Source organism: Abramis brama (assembly GCF_963993115.1).
Source record: "Abramis brama genome assembly, chromosome: 21".
Lineage (NCBI taxonomy): Eukaryota > Metazoa > Chordata > Actinopteri > Cypriniformes > Leuciscidae > Abramis > Abramis brama.
Genome location: NC_139983.1, coordinates 5,945,223 through 5,965,878, shown reverse-complemented (window position 1 = coordinate 5,965,878; position 20,656 = coordinate 5,945,223). Strand labels below are relative to the sequence as shown.

The 20,656-nt window shown below is 37.0% G+C and overlaps 1 protein-coding gene across 3 annotated transcripts in view; it reads left to right on the top strand.

Annotated features, from left to right (window-relative positions):
- Positions 1-20,656, top strand: part of ralgapa2 (Ral GTPase activating protein catalytic subunit alpha 2) — a 191,051-nt gene that overhangs the window by 94,820 nt on the left and 75,575 nt on the right. For 2 of the 3 annotated variants that reach the window (XM_084096035.1, XM_084096033.1), the window contains exons 17-24: positions 4,608-4,718; positions 6,380-6,468; positions 6,550-6,640; positions 8,178-8,366; positions 12,822-12,941; positions 16,141-16,334; positions 16,411-16,509; positions 18,815-18,970. In XM_084096035.1, coding sequence (XP_083952161.1) covers positions 4,608-4,718; positions 6,380-6,468; positions 6,550-6,640; positions 8,178-8,366; positions 12,822-12,941; positions 16,141-16,334; positions 16,411-16,509; positions 18,815-18,970 — 1,049 coding nt within the window. The remainder of the gene's footprint in view (positions 1-4,607; positions 4,719-6,379; positions 6,469-6,549; positions 6,641-8,177; positions 8,367-12,821; positions 12,942-16,140; positions 16,335-16,410; positions 16,510-18,814; positions 18,971-20,656) is intronic. The other variant, XM_084096034.1, reaches the window with a different exon arrangement.

The following is a 20,656-nucleotide window of genomic DNA, read 5'->3' as shown; positions in this document are numbered from 1 at the left end:
GAGAAGCTGGACATCTTGTTGGTTTTATACAAATTACTTAAACAGAGAATATTTGTTTTCGTTTTGAATCCGATCATTTAAAAGTACACACTTAAATGTTTATAAAGGTATATGGCTCATAAATGTGTGACAAGTATTCGCTTAGTTTTGTTTCAGTTTATAGACGTGCTCAAGAAAAAAAAGTTCACCGCGACGGAGAGGCAGAAAGCACACCCTGTTTATTTTCTTTATTTTACAAAAGCACAATGTTTTGATTTGATTGTAAGTGGACACATACAAAAGGAGAAATATCACAGATTCTTTTTTTATATTTCTTTTTTCTGTATGACCATAAATGATGGAGTAATTTAAGTTTATAGTGCTACAATGTGGAGAAAATCCGGCAAAACGCGTCGGCGCGTTTGTCGACCTCAGAGGGTTAAATTCCCTCCTTTTCTTTTGCCTAATTGGATTTCTCCTACATTGTTCTTCAAACGGCCCAGCGTCCTCTCCTGCTCGTTAGGAGAGCCGTCTCATCAGACTGCCTGCCTGTTTTTGATAGTTTCATTAAGAGCGTAATTAATGCTCATTAATATGCATAAATAGGTAACTCAGCGAAAGCGATGTAATCTAGAAAGAAAAGGCAGTAATTAAAGCGCACTGTAGAAGGAATAATAGAGCCCTCCGCTTTCTCGGCTCTTCTCCAGACGTGACATGGAGTGGCCAAAAAACACAATGCTAATATTTTGTCTTATCTGAGCTGGCAGAGAAAACTTGAAATAATGTGCTTCATATTTCCTGCTCGGGGATTGAGTATCAAAGGACGGCACGAGCCGAACGAGAGCACGGTTAGAAATCCTCAAAGTGTGTCCTCTGTTAGACTTCAGCTTAAAAATACCAATACGGTTTGCTGAAAATGCTCTTTACAGAACAGAACGCTTACAGCTTTCATTCAGGTTGTGCTTTGATGTGATGCTTTCATGAGGTCGTGGAACAGAATCTATATTTTAGTCTGTGTTTTTATTAGCGTTCACTGTTACTGATTCTCATACTTCGGTTTAGAAGGACCTCTTGTCCCTGCATAGTTCATAGACGTGACTGATACATTAGTTCCTGAGGCTCTAGGAGAGGAAAGGTGTAATATTACTTTAACCAATAAGACTTACTGATCACTCATGAAGAAAATTCATTGTGCTTTTGTTCTATTTTCCACTGAGGTAAAAGTTGTTCAACTATTTTCTTTAATGGACAGTTTGTATAGTTGTAGACTGTTGAATGTCTTGCATCAGACTGACATTCTTATCCACCTTTTCCACTATCTCCAATGAATAACAGACTGAAGTCATTCATTTCCAATGGAGAATAGTATGCAAATAAATGCAAATGTAGAATTTTCAGATCTAATTTGAGCTTCGGCTGTGTTGAAATATTATGCGACCGCACGACCAGAATCACCAGATGTGATGCATTCTAATCAAAACTAAGAGCACGAGGTGGGAATGAACAGTGTTTTTGCACTTAATTGTTAATCTTTTAACATGTTTTGTTCATCATGATAGTCTTCACGCATGAACACAACTTTAATACATTTTGAAGCCAAAATCCAATCGCTAAAACTAAAAATCTAGACATAAGATCAAGGTCACATGACTTCAGCGTCACCAGCATTAAGCTTCAACAACTCTTTCCCTGAATGTTCGAGTTAGAGTAGCTTGCAAGAGCGCGATTATAAACGCGATGAGGCTGTGAAAGCGACTAGTGAGTGGATGAGTTTACCAGGGGTGCGTTTCCCCAAAGCATTCAACTATGGCGTAATTTCCATCGTTAATATCAGCATAGTTCATCGAGTCAGTGTTTCCCGAAACCGTAGTACCAATGAACATTCGCAAACAACATCGAAAAGTTCTCTCCACCTGTGGTTAGAAGCAGTTTCTTGTTTGCATGACTTAATTTTGTTTATTGACTTAATAAATCCTTATCTTGAGCAGAATGAACAAGCTGAAGTTTTTTCATTTCAATTATATATGAATTTCATTTACATGTTTGAGTTTGTCAAGAGATTTAAAGAGCCGTTTTTGAAGAGTGTGCGTATGTGATCTAGTACATAAGAACAAGTCTATGAATGAATCTGGAAATAAAGAAAAATTAGAATTAGTCCTCAGATGCCATATCTGTAATTTATAGCAAAAAAAACTAAATCATCAATTCGATCTCAAACGGATTAATTAAAAGAAAATATTACTTCACCACATGTGTGACATTAACCAACGTGGTTGAACAACATATTTGCAGCAATATGGTTTTGGTTTCGGGTCATGACTAGCTAGTTAATTTAATATTTTTAGAAATTACTGATATATTTACTGATGTAATTACTGATGTATTTTATTTCGTAGATTAAAACTTGAGAAAATCTTGATGTTTTTTATTTTTTATTTTACCTTATTCTATATATATATATATATAAAAAAAAAAATATAAAAAAATTTGACTTTAAGACGATGGAATTAAAAGTGCTAAAATGCTACAGAACGACATCAACCCTTCATCGATCTAAATACCTTATGTAACCCTTCCGTTTTCCAGCGCTACGCTTGTTTTCAGTCTTCCGGTTTGTTTTCCCACAGCATAAAGCTAATATCTTGCAGATTTACGAATGAACCGATCGTTTTACAATCTTCCCGGTCTACTGACATCTATTAAGACATCTGCTTCAAACATTACAACGCTCATGATCACTTTCGTTAACTCTACAATAAGTAAATCCACTTCACCAGCTAATTACTCTTCGACAGCGATGCCATGGAAACGCCGCAAAAACGGACGTTAAAAAAGAAATTCAAAAGATGGCTGTGCGCTTGTTTCTCTGATGCGTAAGCTCTATTGGTGTGAGTTTAGTTGTTCAATGGTCTCTTTGTTGGCACATACATGACACACTTCAATTTTAATAAATTGTCTGGCTTTTACCACAGCTGTAGAATGCAATTGATTTGTTTCCCTGTCTCTCTGTCTGTCTGTCTCTTTCTCTCCCCTGCGCGCTCTTTCCCTGCTTCTGTGGGCAGCTAAGCGAAGTCAGTCTATCAGCAACTGTGTGCATCTTTGCGAGGCTTTGCCGGCCACTAAGAGTGTGCCCATGCTCCTCCACACTGTCAGCTCTTTCTTACCTGGTATCTCTCACAACTCTCACTGCTCTCACAGACTCTCAGGTAACTTCCTTTTTCCTCTCTCACAGAGCTTTCTTTTCCCGTTTTCCATCTTGCTGTCGTTCGCTTTCATTTAAGATTTAGCATTGTCAGGAAAAAGGCAGATAATTCATTGTGTGCATGTTTTTATAAGGACATGGTTTATTTTCATTCCAGACCGTGCTGAGAGCACTGATGGAAACACTCGCTCACTTCATTCATGCTTTATTCACAGATTCAATTAAAGTGTCCTTAAAGCTGCAGTCCGTAACTTTTTTGGGTTAATAAATTATTGTATAGCAAATACATAACCAGCCAGTGTTTAAAACTCTCTGCTTGCCTTAGCTCGATTCAAAACGGTGAGCTTGTAATAATGTTTTTAATTCCAGTGGTACTGGTGGATTTCCATGGGAAATTCGAGCATGTCTTTGCGTCATTACGTCACATCTGTCCACATAAAGAAGAGTCTCGGCTAGTAGGCTATGAGTGTGAGGATGTTGGAGGTGGAGATTTATAGCCTTTTCTCACAGCACTTTATATAATTAAACTTAGAAAGGTTCAAACGACAATCACCAGTGACAACCGCGTTGTAAAATGCAAAAGACTTCAGACTTTGGAGTGGCTACAGAAAAAAAGAGACAGCAACCGGCCCATGTGAAAACAAGGATAAATATCGGAAGGGCATTAAATGTAGTCACGCATTGCTGATGTTGTTAACATTAACAATTTGAGAACAAAGTATAATTTGCACGGTTTGACGTGATATGATAAGCGATCGTTAGATTTAATCAGCGCGATTTACTGCAATGCTTTTTTCCCCTTAGTTGGTCAGAACAAAAGTGGATGTTACTTACTTGTTCTGATGACATTTCCGGTGAAAATTCTTATGTTGGTCATACTTCCAAAAAGTAGAATCTGTGATTGCGAACGCCAGTATCCACACCGACTGACAGCCGCACATTCCCCTCAAAACACTGGATTCATCAGCTCTGTGCCGTGCCGAGGCACAACCCACGTAAACTTGATAATTCTGCGAATGACTGCAATTGCTGTTTTCGAACAGAGATGGCGACAAAGAGGAAAAACTACGGACTGCAGCTTTAAGCATGTGGAGCATCTAGTAACTTTAGTGTGTTTGCAGAAGCATACAAACTGTGTAGACAGCCAGTGAGAGCACCTTGCAGAGCACACGGAAATCTGCACATAAAATGATGCAACTCTTTAACTTTATTTCCATCAATGTGCAAATACGAAGAAAAAAACAATGTTTTCCATTAGTGCCCTCAGAACTGCCTGTAGCAAACTTCAGTTATTACATTTTTTCCCTATTAGTATGAAAATAAATAGAATGGACAATGTATATAATTTTCTTCTTGCGAGCTCTAATCAGCACGGTGATCGTATGAGGGGCAGTATTGCTGACAGTGTGTCTGTTTTGTCCGCTAGACGTGGAGGAGTGTCAGCTGTCCGAGTGTGAGATGGGGGATGCAGACAGTCCTCTGCCCCGCAGCAGCAGCACCTCTGACATCACACAGCAGATCAACGACACCTTCCCAGGTACCAGCACAATCACACACACTACACACATTAATATACTGACAGCTGAAGGCATTTACAGAAAGTAAAACACCTTTGCATTGGCTTTGCATATCTCTAAGGCAATGATATACTACTATTATAATACATATATTACTATTGTAATACAACTGCACTATAAAATAATTGCAAATGAAAAAATAATTTTATAATATTAAGTATAATAATTATTATTTTTTTGTAGTAAAATACATTACTTATGTCTTAATTTCTTCACTTTTCAAAAGTTAAACCCTCTTTTATTTTGTATACAACTGCATTTTCAGTAGAAACAGGTTTATAAATCACATGAACACAGTGCCGTGTTTCGCTTTGACAGCGCAATAGACTATTTACTTATTTCATTAAATCACAGCCTTTTGTGATTTGATGATCTATAGCTGAGGCTATATTATGTTTTTTAACGCCTTTTATGTTATTATGAGGAGTTAAAAAATTTGGTTGACTATGAAACTGTGGTGGGCCTCATCAGTATCATCACTCTTAGCTGAGTCCTGCACGCGGGCGGGCACCTGACGGGGGAACTGCTAATATTTAATGTAACGGGTGGAATAATATTTACCTGCTCATTTGCGGTGCGGGTCGGGAATCAATAGGCTGGGGCGGACTGTGGGTCCAATAGCCAAGACTATTTTGACTCAATTCGGTACACACTGATAGGATGTGTTCAGACCATCAAAGGTTTCTATTTACAGCGCGATTTGCAGTGTTGAGCATTGTAGCCAATCGCACTGCAACTGAACTGATTGACAGCTTCAGTCATTATAAAGGAGTGCTCTTTACTCGCTTTCTGTATATAATCTATTCACAATTTAAAAAATTAAAAAATGTCAAGCTTCTAAGAGAACCAACGGCCACATATACACTGCAGAGTTTCAGGAGAGACAACTGCATTTAAATGTAGAGTGAACCCGCTAAAATATCCCCAATATTATATGACAGTAAAGGCTCATATTTGGCAATATGTTCTATTAATTTATGGCGACATCTAAGCGTCTGTGTAGCCTATGGTGTGATTTAAGCACATTTGTTCAAAATAAAGTTTTGTATTGTTTACACGACGGATACACGTTCTCATCTTTTTTTCCTGTTAATTATTACCATCGTTCTTTCATTTAGGGGTAAAACAAAGTTCGAAATATGTGAGCAAACAAAGTTTGTTTTGACCTGATTTTGTTTGAAATTACATCACATCAGTTCGTTCTTCGATTTCGCTTGAAGCCTTAAGAGCGCAATTCTGTAAAAGCGTTGGATGGAAGTGGAAAGTTCTGCTAGGAACTAATGCGGGTGCAATTCGGGTCTTTATGTCTAACAGGCCGGGTCGGGTACGTAATTAAATGAGTGTTGCTGTCGGGTGTTCTGTTAAGTACTGCGGCTGTGGGGCGGGTGCGGATTTACTGAACAGGACCCGTGCAGGACTCTGATTCTGAGTACTTAGTAAAAGATGCCATTAAAAAAAATAACATTAATCTAAACACGACGTTGCATTGATCACACAGTCGTCAAATTGGCCAATGCAACATAAACTAAGAATTAGTCTCTTTTAGACTGCTTGAAGAAATGTGCTTGAAAATCGAAGGTAGTGCGATTTCTAATATGTGGGACACCTGAATGAAATGCAGGTCAGAAGAGAGATGAGTCTGCAGATACGAGCAGAACGTGTGTGTCAGAGAGCAGCTCGACTGGGAAAAGAGAGAGTGACGCTCCCACGGTCAGTAGCATCTCATTGGCATTGATTCATTAAATGATTCTTCACATGCAAGTTTCATAGAGGTTTTGTGGATATTGTCAGATTCTGATCCGGCGGAGCAGCAGTCCAGCAGATCTGGATTATCCAGGAGATGGAGCGCCAACATTCCTGAAAAATAAACTGCGTGAGAAAAGTGAGCGTTGTCCCACAATCACTCCTGGCATCTTTCTATTGCTCTTCTTTAAAGAAGATATATCTATATTATCTTTCTGTCTTTCTTTCTTTCCTGCTTGCTTGCTTGTACCTGTATACCTCAATACATGAAAACGAGGGATATATCTACACATATAAAATGTAGCTTTTGAGAGAAAAGATGCGTACAAAAAATTGTCACATTTTATTATTACATTAATGTAAAATACTGGTTAATAAAGCAAAATGTTTACAAACATTAAAAACGCTATAAACATAGCTATAGGCTATTTTAGTTCCCCTCACTCCTCGATAAATCCTTTCAATTTAACGGTATTCAGAACAGAACAAGAATGAAAAACAAAAGTAGCTAGATAAACGTCAAGCCAAAACAAACTAATTTAAAGCCAAACTGAAACCAAAACCGGCGTTGGGCTCGTGTAGTTTTTTAAAATATTTTTTTATTAACTTGTGCTCTCAATTGAGGTGGATACATTTTTTATCCGATAAGAAGACGTGCATCAATTACAATGGTGCAATGGTGCATACGTGCATCATATTTACCGAATAAATCCCTCAATGTGCAACAAAACATTTTCATTAATGCACAGTATCTCAAATATTTGTTTTATAATTCTGAAATGCCTGAGGCCCTGAGCCAAAGTCTGTCATCAAAATGATTAGGTTTAATTCCCTCCCAGAAGCGTCTCACATGATTGCATCCCCAAACAACACGAGAGAACTTGACAGCGTTTATTGGGTATCGTCTGCATGCTCTGAGGTCATTTATGATGTAGGAAAAGGAGCCACAGTTTCTTCCCCTATTGCAGCAAGTTTATTACTGATATTTTGCACCAATTTCCCAGGAAGTGACGATTTTGTTCTCTTGAACACATGGGATGGAAACGTTGCTTTATTCGCTAATGTTTTATGCGATATTCCAATTTTGTATTATATTCGCAACTTTGGGTGGAAACTTATGCTACTTATGTCTAAAGTAACGATCAAATCACCTTTTGAAAGTAACTTGGCGCTTCAGATACAAATTTTATCAATTACATGCTTACACCAGTAGGTGCCGACAAGTGACTGTTAAAAAAAATTATGTCATTGAATCATTCATTCAAGAGATTCGATCAAAAACGCTGATTCATCCTGTAATGAAACAAGGTGGATTCAATGTCTTTATGAATTCAATGTTTTTATGAGTTATTGAATCATTCAGTTAAACCATTTTTTAAAATAATTCATTCAATTTAATATTTTAAAATAGACTGCACTGCAGCAATTAACATTTTGTCCGAACCTGTAAAAATATAAGTAAATTATCAAAAACTTTGCGATTCTTAATTTATCCAGATTCGTGCAGCTCTGATACAATTGAAAAAACAAACAAAACCAAAAAAACAGGGTCAAGCTTTAGTATACAGTACAGTAAAAATATCAAAAGGAGTGACTTTCTATTATAAATAATTGTCAATATTAACTCAACAATAAGTGAATGCATGTTAATGTCAGTGTAACCTCTCTCTTGTCAGGTGAGAGTGTGAGCAGCGAGACGTCTAATGGTTATCTGAACGATGCTGAGGTGGGTCTGCTGGCGTGGCATGCGGTCGAGGAGGAGCCGGACTCTCCCTCTACTCATGACATGAGCGTGAGCATGAGTGTGACAGCGGACACAGTGAGCCAGAGGAGTCTCCTGCTCAGCCACACTGAAGCACTGGCAGGTACCAGAACCCCTCTGTGTTCCTACACTACCACCGTAATGACCTCCTGTCAGTCTGTCAGCCTCTGCGCTTGTGTTGCTCTTAATGTGTTTGTTATTGTTACCCGTTACTGTGGTGTCAGTGTCTGTCATGTGAGCAGGTGACAGCAGCACGGCATATGATATAAAGAATAGTCTGGGATAAATACACCAGCGTCTGTGTTATTCTGTCATTGAGGGTCATTTTATTGACAATAATTTCAACACTCAACACTGGAAGTCTATGAGGTGATTGTACACCTCCGGAATAAAAGCAAGAACACATTTAGATTTAAACAAAAGATGCTTGTTTCAGATTAATGCTGTTATCTATGTATTCATCAAAGAATCCTGAAAAAACATTACAGTTTCCACAAAAATATTAAGCAGCACAATTATTTTAAACATTGATAATACTGTAATAAGAATTAACGTTTCTTGATCCCCAAACCATGTCTTCGATCAAGTAATTACGGTAAATCACATAGGCAGGCACAGTAAGAAAAGTAATTGAAATGTTTCTGTTTTGAAGCACACACAGTACTGTGTAAAAGTCTTAAGCACGTTAGTATTTTCACCCCCGAAAAATGGTTTTAAGCCAGTTGTTTATATCTTTTGCTGTAGTGTTTCGGTAGGAAACATTACATTGCCAACCATTCCTTTGCCAATAATTGTAATAAACCAGTGAGATTTCTGTATGCACAAGGAGTCTGACAACAGCTGGTATGATCTGATCTCACCATCGTCAAGTCCATCTGGGATTACATGAAGAAACTGAGACAGACTAAATCCAGAAGAACTGCAGCAACGTCTCCAAGACGCTTGAAGAAACCTGCATACTTAATCGTTTTTTCATAAAGATTTTTGGTAGATTTTTAGAATTGTTTCAACAGAACTGTTAATTGGTCATGTGGGCATCTCCATTAACCGTTGTTGATTTCAAAATACCCAGATATCGACCGATTGTTTACCTTGCCCCATATATATATATATATATATATATATATATATATATATATATATATATATATATATATATATATATATGTGTATGTGTGTGTGTGTGTGTGTATATATATATATATATATATATATATATATATATATATATATATATATATACAGGGTGCGATTTGTGAAAAAAACAGAGGGGGGGATGTTTTGAAACATTTTTATTCATAAAAATAAATCATGAGAACATGAGCTTCATTCACTGCATTTGCTGCTCTGGACCCTTTTGTTCCCAGCTAGCTAGAGTTTTCGCGCTGAAAAATTACATAAATATTTGTACTTGGTGACATTCTGAAAAGCAGTACATGGATCAAAGCTAATTAGACAGGATCAGATAAATCAGAGCTTAGATTCTCCGGGCCCTTGATCCAGCACTTGTGTTACAAAATGCAACACGTCACGTGTCATGCTCAGCGTCTCCTCCACTCGCACGCATCACACCGGCCCGGGATAATAAACTTTACAAATATTTATTTTGCTTAAAAAATATTCTATATTCTAAAACCTTGTTGAATTAAATTAGAGTTGTAGCCTACTAGGCCTACTCCTCCTAGGCCATCCAAAGTTCATTCTTGTTCATTTCATTCTGAATAAACAAACAAGGCAGTTTACATGATTTGTCCTTGTTGCATTATTCATTAAGATAATAATTAATAAATGCACGCACAATTATCTGTGAACTTGATAAATGTTGCAGATATGTTTTACTATGCACAAACAAATGCCTTTCAACTTATGTGTGCAAAATTCAGAAGCAGTAAATGAATGTGCAGCAATTTGTACATAGATTCTGTAGGCCTACTATATGTGTTGTAGCCATTAAATAAGCTCATTTAGTTTCATATTTGTTAAAATATTATAATGTTATTTTTTTCCATCTATGTTGATTTATGAAAAGTGAACAGCACGAGTAAGATAGGATGTGCAGTAGCCTATATCGGGAGACTTGGAGTGGGTCAGACATGATTTTGACCACTTCATTAAGTTTTGTTTTGTAGAAAACCTTTCTTTAAAGTGAATTTCGTTTTGTATAAATTGTATCTTAATTTTAATACATTTTTCATCAACGAATTGCATGTATTTAATAAATAAGAAGCAAATATAGCAGACATAGGCTATAATCATAGAGGCGCGCCGCGGTCACTTGCAGTGCACGTTAACTGGAGCTCATCTCATCATAAATTAACCGAAACTAAGTGTATGCCTCAAAGAGAATATTAAGAAATATATCTAAAGAAAGCTTGAAATGTCTTTAAACGAAACAATTCAAAACGAAAAGAAATAGGCAACACTCTGATGTAATCCATGCATTTATCCATATATGCGCATTCACTACGGAGATGGCGATCGTCAACTTCATCTTTGCTTCATCTCAACTTCCCTGGCGCCACCCCTGGGTTTAAATCGGGCTCGGGCTCATAATTACACTTAATGTGTCGGGCCGGGCCGACAAAGTCAATTCGCCTCATTCGGGCTTCGCGTCTACCGCGCCGCGCGAAACGCCTTCGCGCCCAGGACCTCTAGACGCGCGTAAACGCGTCTTTACATTGAGTGAGTAATCAAAAAACCTTTGCGTTTAGCCTCAATTGAGTAAAACACTGTATGTGTAACTTCGGCCATTCTTAGTGGTGTGACTGGGCTGCTTGTCATCATAGAAACAGATAATCAGACTGTGATGTTTATTCCCGCTTCAGTAATATGCTGAATATGCGGCGAAAAAAAAGACCTGCAACCGTCTCGCAAGTGTTGATAGGCTATTACTCGTGAGGTGTAACCAATCATATAGCGCCGTGGGCGGGACATTGAGCGAGTCTGCAGAGTGGTGATTACAGAGAGGCTGCGGAGCCAGTCAAAGTAGCGCATTTTAAAATAAAATGGACTTTAATCAAACCACGGATCCGTGATAAGTTTTGTGATCCTCCTCGCCACTAGTGAAGTAGCACTGATCACTTTGAGGGGGGGATAAATTTATCCCCACCGGGGATAAAAATAATTAAGCAGAGGCAGGGATACATTGACCAGAAAGGGGGAAATCCCACGCATCCCCCCCGGCAAATCGCACCCTGTATATATATATATATATATATATATATATTATGTATGTCTATAATGAAACTTAAAACCTAGAAAAATTATAGAAAATACCTTTTTTTCTACCTAGTTTTAACACAATTTTCAGCTCAAATAATAATTATGGGTTACACTTTATTTTAAGGTGTCTTAGTTACATTGTACTAATTCAGATAAGTATTGAGTGATATTAATTTACTAAATGTACTTACTATAGAGTTACGGTTAGGGTTTGGTTCAGGGTTAGTTACTTGTACAGTAATTATGCATAATGTACTGTTATTACTATAGTAAGTACATGCAGTAACATGTAACTACGTCACCTTAAAATAAAGTGTTACTTAATTATGTTTGCTGAATAATATCGAAGCCGAATAAAGTTGCAAATTTACTTTACTCTTCATAGACTTCCATTGTAAGTGCGTTATTGTAAATTAATTTACTTTATTTAAATTGGAATAATTGGAATGGTGTCTGTGGTAGTGGACAGCTTACCACAGACTCTGTGAATAGAGAGATGAATTTAACCCAGAACATTCCTTTAAATCAGTGGTTCTCAACCTGGGGCCCGGGGCTCCACTAGGGGGCCTCAGCAGACTTTCAAAGGGCCTAAAGATGACTGTTCTTCACTTGAGACCTCTGAGCTCAAAATAGACAGTGTGCAATTGCTCTTTTCATTTCATTCATTTACTATGGTGTCATTTTTGATCACAAGTGTGACTTGTAAGACCATTTTCTAATTATATCAACAAATTATTTTTGTGTTCATATAGTAAGTGCTAAAAAGATTTGTACCATTCCGATGTTGTGAAACATTTTAAAAATTCAAGTTTTGGTCTAAAATAACTGAAGATTACCAGAGGGTTAAAATTATGTAAAATAAGAAGTATTAAAATAAGCTAAAACAACAAAAAATCTCGATTTTTCTTATTTTAATTCACATAAAAGTCATGTAAATTTGTGAAATCCTAAAACGCAATGCATATTTTTATTATGGATATACATTTTTCTAGTTTATTGGGTCAAAATTGTAAAGAGTAAAAATCCTTTTTTTTAATTCTTATCCAGTAAATCGACTGTAAAATATCCAGCTTTTAAAACTAAATCTTGAAGTTGAATATACAGAGAAGTGCCTTTGAATATTGTGTTGGAGAAGATGGAGAACCACTGCTTTAAATCATCCTGACGTCTGCTACTGATTATTAGAAAATAATTTCATTATCAGCTGTCGTGTCTGTGTCTTTAAGTGTTTTGATTTCCCTGTTTGTGTGTAATGTGATTCCACCACCACCACCCTGCCATCCATCGTTGTGTTGTGTGTGTGTGTGTGTGTGTGTGTGTGTGTGTGTGTGTGTAGGGTCTGATTGTGCAGCCCTCCCTCACTGTCCCCCAGTGTCTCCGGCTCTCCTCCTGCCTCATGGCTGCTGTGAGGGCCCTCAGCTCCTGGAGGATGCCATGAATATGCCTCACCATCTGGGTATTGCACTCATCCTCTCAACCTCCTTCAGACCAAACTCATCCTCTGTACTTCACTCTACCTCCATCCCTCAAAGACAACATTTTTCCAAACCCTCGCATAGGTGACTTTTTCCTAAGAAAACATCTTCGCCAAAATGGAATCTCATAAAATGGCTGATTTGAAATGATATTCGTGGCAACGGTCATGGCGTTATAGCACAACCAAGAAACTGCAGGAAATGCTAAAATCACATGCAGTTATTGGGTGACATGTTCCATTTGTTATTAGAAAGAAATATTTTGGGAATCTGTTCAGTATTGCATGAGGTGCACTGAAAAACATTGGTGTAGGATTTACATTGATCCAATTTTCACTTTTTTTTTTTTTTTTTGTAACTTTAAAAAAAACAACAACAAAAAAACACATTGAATTGAATGTAAAATTTGAAAGTAGAAAGACTTTTTTTTTTTTTTTGTAAAACATTATCCAATATTTTTTTGTTTCTTTATAAATTCAAGAAATCGTTTTTTTTACGGTGTATTTTTATAAATGGCATTTCCAATTTCCCTGACCTTATCCATGAAGGATACGTGCATTTCTGCCTGACAATTTGTCTAAAACAAGGTATGTTCGAATGCAGCATTATTTTGCTGCTTACCTTTTGGATCAGTCACTAGGGTCTAAAACGGATCTGAACAGTCAGTCAGTTTGTGTATCAGCATTTCTCTCCTGCATATTAAACCGGGAGGGTTTAGACCGAGCCACTGAATCTACAGCAGTGTTGTTGGCAGTTTAAGTCCGTTTTTCTTGTTTCCCTTGTCCATTTTCTTATTCTTGTTTTCCCTCCATATAGCAATTAACTTTTTAGTGTCCTGAAGATGTAGTAGAAAAACTAATATTTCTAACAGAATTAAACTGAGGTCTTTCCTCATTTAATAATAAAGTAGTACTTTTGAGACATCTGTTGACGTACACCTCTTAAAGGGATAGTTCACCCAAACATGAAAATTCAGTCGTCATTCACTCAAACTATAAGACTTTCGTTCATCTTCGGAACATCAATATTGAAAAGATATTTTTAATGAAACCTGAGAGATTTCATTCCACCACAACTTTGACACTTCAAAAAGTTCATTATGACATCGTAAAAGTAATACAAATAAATGTAACGGTTTAATCCAAGAGACATGATTGTGTTACATGATGAACCAATTAAAAGGAAGAGTGCACAAAAAAAAAATGAAAATCTTGCAAACCATGTATTTACTTGTTATCTGTGTTCACTGGTGCCTCGGTCCACATGCATTCACACAGAGCTGAAGCAATCTTCTATTGAAAGTTATGTTTTGGAACCAGTAGAGGCCCAAAAGTTATATGTGTAGATTTAATTTAGGCTTTTATTTTCATATAAACATTAATCAACACATACATCAGATGCAGTTAACAGAAGCTCAAACATGCTTGTTTGATATACACACCAATTAAGGTTCTCTTGCTTCGAGCAAGTACCATTGCGATTCTTTTGACCATATTTATTTTGTATAATGTGTGTGTGTGTGTGTGTGTGTGTGTGTGTGTGTGTGTAGTGAAATTGTTTATGCATTAACTTCAAAGCCCTCGATATTTACATTAATGTTCTTGTTCACTCGTTCATTTTTGTTCATCTTTCTCCTGAATGACATTCACTATATGGGGAAAAATAAGTGGACGGGGGAAGTTTGAACAGTTCAAGAGTTTCTTAGAGCAAACAAGTCTCATGACTCTTTTTGGACTTTTGCATAGATACATTTAAAGCCTTTTCGAGTTAGTGGACAGGCCTCTAGTTAACCCTGTAAAGCATGACTTTCTTTTTTTTTTGATGGAACAGTTTATTAAACCTTAAGACAAAATATTTGTTTTTTAATCTAAAAGAACAGTTTGCATATGTGTTTAAAAAAAAATATATATATAAAGTATCATATTTATCTTTAATGGCTCTTATACCATGGTCTCTGTCTGAATACTCAATTCTGATTGGCTGGAAGGAGTGCATTAAAACCGTTTAATGCACAGGTAGTTCCAAGTCAGTTTAATCACATTCTATATGAATGTGCTGTTTTCATTTAAGCACACACACACACACACACACACACGTCACTCACACACAGAGAAACATTTAGGAGCACAGAAACTTCTCAGCACTGCCCCACGACATTTATTAATAAAATAGCTCCGCTACTGAATCGCTACATTATATTACTCAGCGTGATAAAGGATGAAATTCTGATGCTTGTAATGTAAATCAATGAGATCTTTATAACTGTATAACAGACTACTTACATAAAATGCATATAAATATCAGTTGTCACTCTACATCTGCCAATAATATGTCTAGGTAAGAATAGAATAGAAAATAATACTTTTAAAATATTGCACAACAGTGCAATGAAATGTTGCGCTTCCCAGTGGTACAGATATTTAAGTGCTTAGATTTATGATCAAAGCTCTGTAGCTTTAAAACATATAATGCAATGCAATTGGCTTTAAGCCGAACATCAACAAGTCGCATCTGTTTTTCGGAGAAAGTGTTAACAGCAGTAAAAACTGACTGCAATATCTATGGGCTTTTAAGGTAATCAGCTACCCTAGCTGCTTCTTTTTATTGCCATTTTATTCAATTTAAATATCAAAATGTTAGTGAGAAGAAGAACAATAAAAAACTTGTAGATATCCATCTCCAAATGTGATGGACATCGGTTATGCTCATCTTTGGTTGCTACATTGAAGGCATCTTGAGTAAAACGACTTTATATAAAATAAAAAAAAAGCACATACAAAAGACCTGAACCAGAATAGATGCAACCTGTTTTACAGAAGATAACCTCCATACAGTGATGATTAAGAGATGAGCAAATAAACCTTCATCAAAAGCCTGATAGATCATATTTGATACTTACATTTTAACATGATTTTTCTAAAAAATTATGTTTAGATAATCAAGTAAACCGAAGTTGCTTCAGTCCAGTAAGTGTTCATCAAATATTCATCAAATATATTACTAACAATATAGAAGTTTTTCTAAAGTTAACTGTATAAAAATCAGTGCAGATTTCACAGCAAAAAGAAGCGGGAACATGACCTGAAGGGGACATTTTTAAAATGATACTAAAAGGCTTTTATAAGTATAAATGCTACTCCCTGTAATGGTCTCTGTGTGTGTGCCTGCTCTTCCTCACAGACAGCAGTGAGTTTCTGGCTGATGATGTCAGCATCATCGCCGGTGGCAGTTTGACCGGTTGGCACGCAGACTCAGCCTTCGTTCTCTGGAGAAGGATCCTGGGGATTCTCGGTGATGTGAACAGCATCCGCTGTGCCCGTATCCACGCCAAGGTCTTCAGTTACCTCTATGAGCTCTGGCACAAGCTGGCCAAGGTGCGTTCCCTTCATTCCCTGCAGAGCCTTCTGTACTGTTGCCTGAGAAGATCTTGATGTCCAACTCTCGTTTCAGATCAGAGATAATCTTGGGATCAGAGTGGATACAGACACAGCCATGGCCAGACCCTTGTTCTTCCCTCCTCTGCGCATGCTGGCTTCCTGGCTCTTCAAGGTAACACACACATTCAGAACAGCCCATCAGGAACATTCTCTGAAATTTAGACTACGACAGTTTTGGCCTGTTTCACAAGTGATCAGCTAAGAAAAATTACTGTTCACATTAGGGATGGAAACGGTTAATCGATTATCGATTAATTGTCGACAAGAATTTACTTGATTAAATTAAATTAATTGTCGGCTAATTGAATTTTGCGAACATGACAAGAGATTCTTTCAAATTTGAGGCGAAGGAGGACGAAAAGTGCCACCATTGCGCATATGCTTCAGTTATTGTGTGTGAGAGAGATCTCAGGACTGGTGGGAGCATACTGGCTTTAAATATTGGCTTTAACGAGGAGCAGTGGGTCTGAAATTTTGTTGTGTACAACAATATGTTGTGTCAACGTTTGTCCACATTCCTCTCCTACGACGACACAACGTTTCGTCGGGTCATCCGTCCCTTTGCAGAAGCGCGTGGGTTTCTCTCGTCATTAAACCGCGGAGACGTTGCCTAATGCCTAAGAAAATCCGACCTGCCTGTTTACATGACAGTCGCATTGGCACATTTATTTCCGATTTATTTCCACAAATGAATGAGGCCTGAAACCGATCTCGATATATCCGAATGCATGCGTTTTTTTCCTGTTTACACTGTCATAGAACACATCGGATCTGTGTCACATGTGAGCAAAAAATCGGAATTTGGTCACATTTCACTGACAGTGTAAACGAGGGACGCCCTCTAATTTTACTGTCACCTTCCTCAGGGATGATTTAAGTTGTGTTCAGTTCTGTATTTGAAGTTTCCAGGTCTAGTAATCTTACTGTTACCTTTCTCAGACCAAGGGGGATTATAAGTGCTGCTGCTGCTGCTAATGTTTCAAGTTTTTCATTCAAGTAGTTTACCATATAGATTATTATATGTAGGCTTAATATTGTAGGCTAAGCCTACCCATGTAGATTTTTATTTAAAATTTGTTTTATGTTGCTTAATGTTTCACATGCAACAGGTGAGCCAGTGCACAATTATTTTTTATGTATTTTAATTTTCTGTAGATAATTTATTTTGTTAAACTACATAAATGCCATTATCTGTACCGTATCCCAACTGTTACAATAAAACATCAATTGAGCAATATAACATGCATTTTTATTCAGTAGCCTATTAAGCAATATTTAGCTTTTTATGTTAAAGACACTATTGATATGGTGAGAAATTTACATTCTCAGGAAAATAGCCGCTTATCAGTTAATCGTTAATCGATCGATAAGGTCAATCAATTAATGATTAATGAATTAATCGATAATTTGCATCCCTAGTTCACATCTAATCTGATAATAACGTGTCTCAGATGTGTTTACTTCTGATTGGATTTAGTTTGAGGTCAGCCAGTCTTTCTTTTTATTTTTTGAGAGAGAGAGAGAGAGATTGAAGATTTATATTTCAAATGAATGCTGTTCTATTCATTCAAGAATCCTGAGAAATGCATCATGGCTTCCACAAAAATCATTAAAGGCTTAGTTCACCAAAAAATGAAAAATCTGTCATTAATTACTCACCCTCATGTCGTGCCAAACCTGTAAGACTTTCATTCATCTTAAAAACACAAATGAAGATATTTTTGATGAAATCTGAGAGCTTTCAGTCCCTCCATTGACAGATGAATGAAAGCCTTACAGGTTTGTAACGACATGAGGGCGAGTAATTAATGACAGAATTTGCGCCAGAGAAACGAGGGCGCAGACATCTTTAGAATATTGTCTTTGAACTTCCATTTTTGCGGTCGCTCTGTATATTTCTATGGCATTGCTGTCCAGGAGTAATTTGCTTCTGAAGTGGATTTACTTAATGTAAAGTTAACTAAAGTTATCATGAGGATTGTAATGTTTAAAGCAGATGTCTTAACAAATGTCAGTAGACCGGGAAGATTTTAAAACGAGCTGTTCATTCATAAATACGCGAGATCGCTGTGAAAATACAGACCGGAAGACAAGAGACAACGAGCGCAGCGCTGAAAAGGGGCGGGGCTACATAAGGTCTATAGGCTACACATAAAACAAATATCAAAACACATACACATCCTTGGACATTACACACATGACATCAGAAATGTAAAAATATGTAATTAAAAACAGCTTTATTGGGAATTTGAAAATGAGCACAGAGAGTAGGAGAGAAGCAAACAGATGTGAAGAGTTGACACTAGGTGGAACGCAAATACTGTATGATGCATGTTTCGCCGTATGTACTTGCGACTTGTTGTTTTGAATAGGAAGGGCATATTGAATACCGAACGACCTGTAATGTGTGTGTTCAGGCTACCATGCTGCCGTCAGAGTTCAAAGCTGGGAAACTACAGGCGTATAAGCTGATCTGTGAGATGATGACGAAACACCAAGACGTCCTGCCCAACAGTGACTTCCTGGTGCACCTCTACCACGTCATGCACAAAGGCTTCACCAGCGACGATCAGGTACACTTCATTCTGCATGCATGCATTTATTAAACTTTATTAAAATTCTTGGTTTTAAACTTCCTGTGTTGACATTTTGTATTTCTGTTTGGCGAATTATGGATTATAACTTCACATAATGATGGGTTGTTAATTATTTCAGTGAGCAACAATAATGTTGTGTTAAAGATAAGAGAAGGGACATGACAGAGAAGCTGAGTTACTCCACAGGAATTACATAAATCATAATTATAACCAATACTTCATCCAATTAGAAAAGTACTTCCACTAATAAAAATGTTTTTGACTAATTTACTTGTCAGTAACAAGCAACGCTTGTTAGACTTTCAGTTAAAAAATACATTGTTTTCCATTCTGTGAGGGACAGGTTTGTTTTATTGGATTATTTTTTTTAATGATTTTTTTTTTGGCAGCATGCCACCAATTCCTCCATAAGTATTTAACCTAAAATATTCCTTTAAAAATAATATAAACCTTCATGCATTTGACCACTAGATGGTGTAACAGTCTTGTTTGTGATGCAGTAAAGGCTCTCTGAAGCTGTAGGTCATAAAATCCCTGAATCCTAAACATTCGCAAAGAATCATTATTGAATCACCAAAACAGAAATTGTGACTAATACACACTCAACATTTTTTTCATACTATAGGCATTTTTTCTATAGCCATTTTTTTTCATACTGTAGGCACTATAGACATTTAAAAAAAATATATATATTATTATATTTTTTGTTTATGGTTTTGATCATGATGTCATGTAGTGAAATATGCTCAGATGTCCAGTGGTGTGTGTGTGCTGGCACAGCGACACTTTATTTGTGTTTGTTTTATGTGGTCTAGACAAAAAAAAAGGAGCTCCCTGAATGTGGAGATGCAATGAAAAAGCAATGGAGATTGTGAAGGTGCATTTGGCCACTATTCTGTAGATAATAGATTCCATGTGTGTCACTGTTGGCTGGGAGTCTCACTCCACTTCCACATGGGGACAGATTTGAAGCCCAGATACAGCTCAGAGACAATGGGAATGGTAGCTTAGAAGTGCGTCTCTTTCTGCGGTTGTTTTACCGCTCACTCGATGGGGCTGTTAGAGTTCAGCTTAACGTTCACATCTTATACACCTCTGAAACACAGCAATACAGTTTCTCTGCCACCTGCAAAAACGACTTGAATTGCATTAGATATGAGCTGCAATTCTATGCTAGTCAGTTCTTTTTTCAGGAGCATTGGAAATTGAATAGCTGTTAAAATCAATAATAATGTATAATAGCTTGAACTATAGAGTTTCAGTGTGGAAGTGCGAACAAGTGTACAGTGTGAACTTTGGCAAGTTTTTGTGATTTTCATCACCAGTTAAAAATGTGGAAACACGGGGCTCAAATGAGTCAGTGATATACATTCTTCACAAGCTGGGTGTGAGACCATACACAACACATTTAAGAACGTTTTTTAACCCCCTCCAAAACAGTCGCAAATATTCTTTACAAAACATAGTGTGACAGATTTAAATCTAAACACAAATGTCACATGTGCAGTCCAGTCCTGTACAAAACATGATGTTCTCCTGTTTTACAATGCTACTTTAACACAACAAAAATCATTCATCTAGTCTCAAATTGGTTGAAACCAATAACTTGAGTTAGTTTGAACAAGCAGTCTTCAGTGTTTATGTTGTTGCGCTAGTGCTACA